An 11,879-nucleotide genomic window follows, 5' to 3' on the forward strand; every position below is an offset into this window, starting at 1 on the left:
TTTGCTGTAAGGGCGCTGATACAAAGGGCCCGTGAGTTACAGCCACATTTTTCACAAACATGAGTCCTTTTACACTCAGAACAGGACGGGGTGTAAAAAGGTCTAAAAGAGGCAACTTGGGGGCTGGTCCGGCTTTTGCGAGACTTGACCCCTCCCTCTTCCTGCTCCGAAGGCGTGGCCTTCGTGGGCTGCTGAGTCGGCGCCGGCTTGGGGCGACTAGGAGCCGTTGCGGAGCTAGAGCGTTTCGGTAAGAAAGTGTCGCATAGCTTGGGACGACTTCTGTGCTGCAGTGAAGCGCTCTGCGAATCCCTCCACAGCTGGACCAAACAGGCCGGTCGGGGAAATGGGGGAGTCAAGGAAGGCGACCTTGTCCGCGTCCTTGATCTCTGTCAAATTAAGCCATAAGTGGCACTCCAGCACCACTAAACTGGCCATCGACCTCCCGATTGCCTGTGCCGTCATCTTCGTGGCGCGTAGAGCCAGGTCTGTAGCGCTGCGCAGCTCTCTGAGCGGAGAATCCTCTAGGCCCAACTCATCCAAACCGCGGAGGAGCTTTGCTTGGTACACCTGAAGTACCGCCATAGAGTGAAGCGCTGAAGCTGCCTGTCCAGCAGACGAATACGCTCGTCCAGCGAGGGTAGAGGTCGTTCTGCAGGGTTTGGACGGGTGTGATGCCCTCGCCTTCCAGCCGATGGCAGTGGGTGGGCAAAGGTGCGCAGCCACAGACTCATCCAATGGGGGCAGTTTATCATAGCCTTTCTCTTCGGCGCCGTCGACAGTAGTGAGGGCAGCGGAAGAGGAAGTATGAAGGCGGGCGGAGTAAGGAGCACACCAGGACTTGGAGATTTCGTCGTGGACTTCGGGGAAAAATGGTGAAGCTCGCTGACGAGGGGCCTGGCGGCGCCCCGGCAGAAACCATTCATCCAACCGGCTCCTAGAGGGCTCCTGGGGAGGAGACCACTGTAGTTCCAGCTCCTCGACAGCCTTAGATAGGACGCGGAACAGCTCGGCGTCCATACCGGCGCTGGCGGCGCTGGGTTGCGCAGACGGCAAGGGGGCGGGGTCGTGTGAAGAGCCCGATAACTCCTCTGCGTCAGATGCGGCCAATGACATGCTGTCATCCTCGCATTCACTCCCTCCAAAGGAAACCAGATCGCTCGCAGCCGCGGAGGGACGCTGGTCAGGATGAAGGAAGAGAACTGGCGATTCCTCTCCATGTGGTGTGGGCGAGGCACGCGGGGTCTCAGCCGGCGTGAGCTCGCCTGTCACCGCGCTCTGAGTCCTCTTGCCCCGCTGCTTCTTCCTAGCAGGCTCTTGCGAGGAAGGAAGCGGGAGGGCGCGAGGAGCGGCGTCGCTCTCTGAAAAGAAAGCTAGTCGCGAGCGGAGGGAAGTGAGACTCATATTCCCACAGTGGGAACAATCCGTCTCAGTGAGTGCAGACTCGGCGTGGGCGGGGCCCAGACACGAGACGCACTCAGCGTGAGAGTCAGCGGCGTGCAGAGGGGCTCTGCACGAGCGACAAAAACGCCGTGGCATTTGAAACAACGCCGAAATTTGCTCTTTAGAAATTAGCTCTTTTCGTCTATCACCGGATAGCCGCAGGGAATCAGCTTCGGAGCGTCAATCCGCCGAGCAGTGAAGATCCGCTGCGAGGCTCGTCTAACGGTGAGAAGAGTGCCTTTCTGAGCGAAGTCAGTCTCTGCGTAGTCAGTCTCTGCGAAGATGTGATGTCGTCGCTGAAGAAGAAGGATCTGAGTCCCTATGGCGAAATGCTCGCTTATATAGCCAGATGCACCGCCCCTTTTGGCGCGATCGGGCGCGAATCATCGCCATAGGTTTGTGCATCTCCGCTGCCGAGCCATTGGTTCGTTTCTTTAACACTGCACGAACCAATGGCCGTGCAGTTACACTGCGTTATTGAAATGCTTCAGTCTCAGGAGAAAAGGAGCTTTTCCCATAAGTGTCTTACGACGCAGTACGAGTGAAAGTATCGAAAGGGAACATGACAGAACACAGACATGATACTGACATTACCCCCCCCTCCCCCGAAGGCGCGTCCCGCGCCTAATAACATACAAAGGGGAGGGAGGGTGGGCGCCCTGGAGACCACTAAGAGGACACAGAGGACACGGGATACTGAGGTGGTCTCCAGGGCGGATCAGGGATCTCAGGTGGCCATGGCGGGTCGGGAAGCTCAGGGAGCCATGGCCGGGTAAACAGTCCAGACGGCCATGGTGGATCTGGCGGCTCAGGTAGCCATGGCCGGGACAATAGTTCAGGAGGCCATGGTGGATCTGGAGGCTCAGGCAGCCATGGCCGGGACAATAGTTCAGGAGGCCATGGTGGATCTGGTGGTTTCGGCAGCCATGGCCGGGACAACAGTTCAGGAGGCCATGGCAGATCTGGTGGTTCAGGAAACCACGGCCGGGTAAACAGTCCAGGTGGCCATGGCCGGGTAAAAAGTCCAGGTGGCCATGGCCGGGTAAAAAGTCCAGGTGGCCATGGCCAGGTAAACAGTCCAGGTGGCCATGGCCGGGTAAACAGTCCAGGTGGCCATGGCCGATCAGGGGAGTAGCCCCCCCCAAAATTTTCTTGGGGGAACCTAGGGTATAGTCCACATAGGAGAGCACGGAAGGACGCGCAGGAGAGAGCTCCGGCTCAGGAGGGCGCGCTGGAGACAGCTCCGGCTCTGGAGGGCGCGCTGGAGACAGCTCCGGCTCTGGAGGGCGCGCTGGAGACAGCTCCGGTCTGGAGGGCGCACAGGAGAGAGCTCCGGCTCGGGAGGAACGACGGCCATCTTGCCCGGGAACTCTGGAACGGCGGCCATCTTGGCCGGGGATTCAGGCTTGGTGGCCATCTTGGCCGAGGACTCAGGAACGGCGGCCATCTTGCGGGCAGACTCCTGTGTGGCAGCCATTTTGCGTGCCGACTCCTGCGTGGCAGCCATTTTGCGTGCAGATTCCGGCATGGCAGCCATCTTGTGAGCTGGCGTAGCAGCCGGCAGATTAGAGCGCTGGGCGGAGGCCGGTAGATGAGAGCGCGGGGAGGAGGCCGGCCACATCGGGCTGAGGACAGCAGCGGAGCTTTGGAGGACGACTGGGGATAGGAGACTGGGCTGGCGGTCCGATCCGTTGGAGCGGTATGTGGAGGTTCTCGGCTTATGGCAGGCTGGCGCGATGTGCTGTGTCTGTGAGGGGACCGGAAGATGAGACCGACCAGAATTTGGAAATTCTTCGACTTCAAAATCAGATCCATTCAAATAGAGAATCAGGTTTATTAGCTCGATCAAGGGGAAATTACAAGAGGGAAGATCGCAGCGAATGGTCTCATCATCCAGCCCCAAAACAAACACAGCACCAAGAGCAGCCTCATGCCAGCCTACCTGATGGGAGAGCTCGATGAAATCCTCCACATATCGTTCCAACTCACGGCCACCTTGCCGCAGTCTCCTCAAAGCTGCCTCAGCCCGACTCATCTTCTGTTTTGGTCCGTCAATCTGTCATGATCCAGGCGGGGTTGAGGAGTGGAGAATGATGAGGAGAACCGGAGTAAATGAAAAAGTAAATAGTTTATTAAATAAAACACTGTAACTAATACAAACAAACAAAAACCGGGAGTATAAGATGAGAAACATGAAAACAAGCAAACAGAGGTAACAGAATCATTGACGGACAAATGGGGAGTGAACACACAGACTCTTAAATACACTGAAACATAGGCGTGGTCACAAACGAGATAACGAGATAACAAGGGGGAAATACAAATATGGGCAAGACTGAACTAACTAAACAATACCAAAAGGGGGAGACAAGGACTAAACCATATAAGCTAGAACCATAGGGGAAAAGACACTAGGAAAACATGACAGAACACAGACATGATACTGACAGTGAGACATTTCGAAGGTGTCTGAATAAATTTTGGTTTGACTGTAATTTATTTGTGATTATCAAGATGAATTTGTTCTGCCAGTTTAACTCTGAGTTCTTGTCATATTTTATTACCTTTTTCTAAACTATAGTGAATAAACTGTTATAATGTGAGACATTTCGAAGGTGTCTGAATAAATTTTGATTTGACTGTAATATATTTGTGAATATCCAGATGAATTTGTTCTGACACAGTTTAACTCTGAATTCTTGTCATATTTTATTACTGTTTTATAAACTATAGCGAATAAACTGTGATAATGTGAGAAATGTTGAAGGTGTCTGAATAAATTTTGGTTTGACTATATATCAACAATATAAACCAACATTAAATAAATGCAGGGCATCCAAGATGTGGATGAGTTTGTTCCACCATCAGAACAGATTTGGAGAAATATAGCATTATATTTCTTGCTCACCAATGTAGTGAATGGGTGCCGTCAGAATGAGAGTCTAAACATCTGATAAAAACGTTACAATAATGCACAAGTAATCCACATGACTCTAGTCCATCAATTATTGTCTTGTGAAGTGACACAAAATCTATCATTAAGACGTTTTTAATGCCAAACCATTGCTTCCAGCTAAAATGCAAGTCTTCTATCCATAACATTGCTTTGTCCAGTGAAACAGTCTTCTGGTCTGAATCAGGAAAGAAATATGACAGATCAAATGTTTACAAGCGAAAAATGTCCAAAAAGTTCTAAACAAAATGTAAACTGATGAACTGAAGTAGTGTGGATTACATGTAGAATATTGTGATGTTTTTATCAGTTGTTTGGACTGTCATTCTGACGGCACCCATTCACTGAAAAGGATCTATTGGTGAGCAAGTGATGTAATGCTATGCAATGCTAGATTTAATGGAAATACTATGATGTTACTGTGATGTTTTGCATAGAATTGTGTCACTTTTATGTTTAAAAAGTAAAATTTAGACTTTTCCATAACTAACTAGTTAACAAAAAATAACTTTAAAGGAGAAGTTCACTTCCAGAACAAAAATGTACAGATAATTTAGTCATAAAGAAATTATGGTTTTTGAGGATAAAAAAAATCAGGATTTCCCTTCATATAGTGGACTTCTATGGTGCCTGCAAGTTTGAACTTTTAAAATGCAGTTTAAATGCAGCTTCAAAGGGCTCTAAACGATCCCAGTCGAGGAAAAAGTGTCTTACTGTATATAGAGAAACGATTGGTTATTTTCGAAAAAAAAAAAAAATACAATTGATATACGTTTTAACCTCAATCGCTCATTGTGTCTAGCTCTGCATGTACTCACTTTATTCTGATTCAATACAGTTAGGGAATGCTGAAAAATCTCATACAAAAAAAGGTCAAACAGTGATGTAGGACGATTTTGAAATTAGAGGAGAAAATGAGTTTTTTCGACATACTCTAACTGTCATGAACTGGAATACACAGTTCAGAGTTCATGCAGAGCTAGACAAGACAAACATTTTAGGTTAAAAAGTATATAAATTGTAATTTTTTTTAGCGTTTCGCTAGATAAGACCCTTATTCCTTGGCTGGGATCGTTTGGAGCTCTTTGAAGCTGCATTTAAACTGCATTTTGGAAGTTCATACTCACAGGCACCATTGAAGTCCAATTTATTGAGAGATATCCTGAAATGTTTTCCTCAAAAAACGACTGAAGAAAGAAAGACATGAACATCTTGGAAGACATGGGGGTAAATTATCTGTACATTTTTGTTCTGGAAGTGAACTTCTCCTTTAATAGCACTAACTTCAGCACACTTTCATGCCATCAACTTTGTTGTTATTCATGATTCAAGCACTGAATGATTTTCCATCATTTTATGAATAACCACTGTCCTGATCAATAGAAAAGTCAAATATCTTTTTAAAATAAAATGTTAAAATTTACTGCCTACTTTCTGTGGTCAGTAGTTTGATATTTTTGATATTTTGATAGTCTGATATTTCAGCACATTCAATGCTTGCTTAAATGAATAGTGGGTGTTTATTGAATAAGATGGAGCGCTAAAATTCCATATGCAAAAGTGCCGTAACTGTTTAGCGAATTTACCCTTTCATGTTTTGAAACGGCTAATCATTCTGTCTTGACACAATATGTACCCTAAAGCCCTCAGAGGATCTGTAAGACAGGTGGACACTGCTGCAGACAGTCATGCATTCTCCAAATGAAATAAACAAATTCAAAGCGGCATCTTCAAGGCTCCAGAGGACCTCATGTATATTCATCATGCATTCACTGCAAAGCATCGTCTGTACATGTCTAAGAGCATGCATGCACCCTAAATTACTCCCCTACTGAACAGCATCAATTGTAATGGTAACCAGAGAATACACAAGTTTATTATTAGTATTATAAGCAGCAGCTGCAAAGATAAACCAAGCCAGACGAGCCAGTTATTTATAGCTGGCGTTTCTAAATAACTGAAAGGGAACAGGGGGTATTTATTGTCATAAGACCTGAAATTTGTTGTGATTTTCACAAGATCATCTCAGTTTTGAAGGGGTCATGTTGTTAATCAAAATTTCCACTACCTTTTCCACTACTGTAACTTTCAGAAATAAGAATTCACAGAATTTTGTGAAACTAAAATACATGCATATAAATTCATGATTCCCCACAGTTGCACATCAACAATGACTTGTTTTTCAGAAAGTTGCCCCGCCAGTTACACTGAAAACCCGACAAGTTTCGGTAACTCAAACCGTTTGAGGAAACCGATTGTCTTAAACCTTAAACTTTAAGTTTTAAAACCAATAAATATGAGTACTATAAACTCATCTACATTGAGTTAAGTTAATTTAACTCAATGTAGATGAGTTTACTGTACTCATATTTATTGGTTTTAAAACTTAAATGGTTTAAGGCAATCGGTTTCCTCAAACAGTTTTGAGTTACCGGAACTTGTCGGGTTTTGAAGTGTATGAGTAAAATGTAGAAAAACGCTAAGCATTTGCTCTATTTTTGGCTGAATGTAGCCCCTACAGCTCTGCAGAGGAATCCTAACGATACAAATGAGTAGATAAAGTCAAATAATAAAAAAAAGATTATTTCAGTCATCTCATTAATTTTACAGTTTAATAAGTGTACTATTTCAGTGTAGATTGTTTTATTAATATATCCCAATGTAGTTATTAAAAATAATATTATGACATATTATTGCAATTAAAAAGAAAACTATTCTTAAGTATATTTTATTTTAATATACTTTAAAAAATAATTTATCTCTGAATTTTAAAGCTGAATTTTCATCAGCCATTACTCCAGTCTTCAGTGTCACATGATCCTTTAAAAATAATTCTAATATGCTCATTTATTATCAATGTTGGAAACTGCTTAATATTTTTTTGGAACCTGTGATACTTTTTTTCAGGATTCTTTGATGAATACAAAGTTTAAAAGAACAGCATTTATTCAAAATAGAAAATAGATATCTTTTCTAACAATGTAAGTCACAATGTATCAGTTTGCTGAATAAAACTATTAATTTCTTCCGAAGACAAAAGAAAGAAAAACAATTACTGAGCCCAATATGTTAGTGTTCACTGTTACAAAAAGATTTCTATTTTAAACAAATGCTGTTTTTTTTTATCATTTTATTCATCAAATAATGCTGAAAAAGTATCACAGGTTCCCAAAAAAATCTGCATTTTTAATCAAATAAACACAGCCTCGATGAACAGAAAATACTTCTTTAAAAAACATTAAAAATATTACTGATCCCAAACTGTATGTATTAATATAGCTCTGAAACAATCAGGTATTAGATTTCTTAAACCGAAAGACACAATGGTTGAAGACCTGAACTATCACGTCTCATATAAAATTTATTACACATATCTTTTTCTAAAATAAAGCAGGTGCATTGGCACTTTAGCCTAAGCTAAGTTAAGAATATCTAAAATCCATTTAAAACTCTTACATCCCTTCTGCTTGAAAATCTATCACAGTCATTTTGAACTTTTCTGAATAATTCCACTTTAAAATTCCATTTCGCTTACTTTATGAAAGGATAACCCCACACTTCCAACCCCCATGAAAGTGCTTTTTAAACATATACTTTATATCACCATATTCACCCTCCAGCCAGACGTTTCCATACTCCACAGTTACACAATCCCCTCGAACAGACAGCTCTAACGTAAACTCCGCGGGGAGCAGACGGCATTGTGGGAAGAAGGAGGAGAGGAAGGGAAGAGACTGCAACCGTGAGAGATAAGCTCAGGTAGTTGAAGAAATATAGCTATATTTGCTCTGTTTTTCATTTGCTGCTTAGTGAAAGAACAGTAGCAGTTCATTAGAATTGTATCCTGGTTGTGATATCCTGCTTAAATAACTCTAGAATAGGTTTAGAAGCTTTGCTTCAGGCTATGATTGAAATGCCCTTTGGTGCCCTGAACACTACGGAGTATAACATGCTTTACTAAATGCATTATTAAAGAAAGAGAGTGTGAGATATCGGCCACCTAATGTTGTTTACTCATTTTACAGAGTGCTAAATCACATAAAACGCATCTGAGGTTTTTGCTCAGAGTACTTTTGGCCCTTCACTGCAAGCAAAAAAAAAAATGAAATGTCCTAAGCTGCTATTTGAAATGGGGGAATTAATATTTTCATCAGTCCTTATTAATTATGCATTATGTTTGTGTCATAATGTAATCTGCATCCAGAGCATGCCAGGATGTGGCAAACCAAAACACAAATATTTCACAGAGAAAAAGCTTTTGTTTCTTTGTATTTTTCTATGAGGGCAAAACATTGTGTGAGTGTGTCTAAATCACAATTATAATATAATTTATGCTTATTCAAACCCCAAAAACAATGGATTTTGGCAGAGCAGACCAGACGTTTTTCTGTTTTTCAAAGCAAGCTTACTTTTGGGAGACTTCAAAGATGTTGTTTGGATCTCCTCTCAGGATGGTATATGTAATGGGATCTCTTTCACGGTCAGTTGCCTGCAAATGACAGAAAGTGTTTTTGTGTTACACTAATTCAGTTATGATGAGAAACACTCAGCCTTAAAACTTTCAAACAGCAAAACACAAAAATATACTGTATCTGGGAGGCTGATATATTTGGACATAAAGTATCTCACAAAAGTGAGTACACCCCTCACATTTCAGCAACCATTTTGGTATATCTTCTCAAGGGACAATACTATAGAAATGAAACTTGAATATATTTTAGAGTAGTCAATGTGCAGCTTGTATAGCAGTAAGATTTACTGTCCTCTGACAATACAACCATTATTGTCAAAATAGCTGGCAACAAAAGTGAATACACCCTAAGTGATAACAGCAGCATGTTGTTTAACCATGCAAAGCCACACATCATATTCATCATGTTTATGTTTTGTCTGCTTGACAGGACCATACAAAGTTGTGTATCTTGTATTAGAGCAGTTAAAATTTGGTGCTTTAAGTACAATCTCTCATACTGGCCACTGGATGTTCAACATGGCACCTCATGACAAAGAACTCTCTGAGGATTTGAGAACTAGAATTGTTGCTCTCCACAAAGATTGCCAAGGCTATTAGAGGTTCAGTAACACCCTAAAACCGAGTTACACCACAGCGGTCAGGGTCATATAGAGGTTTTCCAAAATAGGTTCCATTCGGAACAGGCCTTGCAAGGGTTGATCAAAGAAGTTGAGCACTCATTCTGTGCGTCAGGTGCAGAACCTGGCTTCAAAAAAACAGATGCATGAGTGCTGCCAGCATTGCTTTAAAGGTCAACTTGTCAGTGCTCAGACCATACGCCGCACACTGCAACAAGTCTGTTTGCATGTTCATCGTCTCAAAAGGAAGCCTCATCTGAAGCTGGCTCACAAGAAAGCCCACAAACAGTTTGCTGAAGACAACTTGTCCAAGAACATGAATTACTGGAACCATGTCCTGTGGTCTGATAAGACTAAAATAAACTTGTTTGACTCAGATGGTGTCCAGAATGTGTGGCAATGCCCTGTTGAGGAGTACCAAGAAAATTGTGTCTTGTGTACAGTCAAGCAGAAGAAGGCGAAGGTGAAGGTGATGGGGTGGCCAAGTATGTCTCCAGACCTGAACCCTATTAAGCACCTGTGGGGCATCCTCAAGCGGAAGGTGGAGAAGCACCATGTGTCTAATGTCCAGCTGCTCCGTGATGTCATTACAAAGAAGTGGAAGAGGATTTCAGCAACAATTTGCTATTTTGACAATAATGGCTGTATATCAAGCAATTTTCAGGGGACTGTGAATCTATACTGCTATACAAGCTGCATATTGACTACTCTAAAATATATCCAAGATATATTTCTATAGTATTGTGCCTTGAGAAGATATACTATCTGATGGGTAAGTCACCTGCATGTTGAGCAGCGTGGCTCCAGTCCTCATGGCCTCGCTGACCTCCAGGCTGTATATGAGCTGAGGGAATCGGGGAGGACTCTGGTTGTTGGGGGGCAGCACTTCGATATACACCGTAGTGATGGAACTCCTGAAGAAACGATAGGAACATGATTTATATTCCTACAAACGTATTGATTGACTCACTCAAGGGTACGACATGCTAGCTAACGCATCCTCTCCAGAAATGACCGTGAATTTAACGGTAAAAAACTGTAAAAATGCTACGGTAAAAACCTGTGATATGGTTAACGGTAAGTTCCCCTTCTATATACGGTAAAAAACTGTGTTGGACATTGCATGTAATTTTACGGCAGTATACCGTTTTTTGAAGTGAAAAAGAAGGTAAAATTTACAGTGAATAACCGTAAACTGACATTCCCAGAATTCCCTGTGTTTCTTTTTTTTTTTATTCGATGTTTTTTGTGGAAATAACTTTTTCTTCTTAGATTTGTCTTGCCAGTTTTGTACATTAGGGTTATATGTTACATATAATGCTGTTAAATTAATGTTTTTTTGCCTTAAATCAGTTTTATGTGTGTTACCATGATGGTGTTTAGTGTTTGTGTGAATGACACTGTGCACCTTCTATATATTCTATTATTTAAAATCTCCTTGTAATGGGCTTTGGTTGATCATGTGATGTTGTCATCACCACCTGCTTTTGGTGGTTATCAGTGTATTGCAAAGGTACAAAACAGATTTCAATACTTCAAAAGGTTGGTACATCACCATTATATCAATTAAAAAAAATCAGAAATTACGGTATTTACCTGTATATTTAAGTGAAAACCGTAAAATGTAAAACATTGCTACCGTATTTTTTACAGTAAAACTCTGGTAACCACAGCTGCCAGGGTTTTCCTGTAAATTTTACGGCTTTTTTTTTTACAGTGTACTAACTATGCCACACCAGCCACAAATCAATCAGTATGCACAATGAGTTTTACCATATAATTTCCTAAAATGCTATGGCTTTGTTCCAAAATTGGGTGATCTGACTGAATAGGCAGCACAGTAAGCCACCACAGGCACTCCTGACGCAAAGGTAATTTCAAAAAGTAGAAATTCCATAATCATACTACCTTGTGAGATACCTTCTTTTGGGCTAACTAACAGTGCATGAGAAGAGAATCTCATAAAGCATTGTGGTGAGCAGAATGAATATATACTGTAATATACAATGATGGGAATAACGGCGCTATAAATAAACGGCGTTACTAACGGTGATACTTTTTTCAGTAACGGGTAATCAAACGAATTACTGTTTCCCCCGTTACAACGCCGTTACCGTTACTGACAAAAAAAATTCACGTTACTATAACTGAGATCACTGAAGCGGTTTTCCTGCAAGCAGCATCTCTCTCAGCCACGGCCTCTCTTTCTCTGGGGTGTGTGTGTGTGTGTGTGTGTGTGTGTGTGTGTGTGTGTGTTTGGGGCCGGGGCGGGACATATAACCAGTGATGATGATTGGTGTGTTTGTTAACGTGGTGTAACTGAGAACGCGATGATTGGCTTAGACTGAGTAAATTTCCATTGCTTGCCAATCAGAGGCAGTGTAGTGCGAGTGTT

General features: G+C 42.6%; 1 protein-coding gene across 1 annotated transcript in view; it reads right to left on the reverse strand.

The window, feature by feature from the left end:
* Nucleotides 1–11,879, reverse strand: part of pcdh15b (protocadherin-related 15b) — a 277,431-nt gene that overhangs the window by 154,170 nt on the left and 111,382 nt on the right. The window contains exons 12-13 of the mRNA XM_073828840.1: nt 10,266–10,398; nt 8,803–8,882 (exon numbers count right to left, since the gene is read on the reverse strand). Of these exons, the coding sequence (XP_073684941.1) occupies nt 8,803–8,882; nt 10,266–10,398 (213 nt within the window). The remainder of the gene's footprint in view (nt 1–8,802; nt 8,883–10,265; nt 10,399–11,879) is intronic.

Source organism: Garra rufa, chromosome 22 (genome assembly GCF_049309525.1).
Source record: "Garra rufa chromosome 22, GarRuf1.0, whole genome shotgun sequence".
NCBI classification, from domain to species: Eukaryota; Metazoa; Chordata; class Actinopteri; order Cypriniformes; family Cyprinidae; genus Garra; species Garra rufa.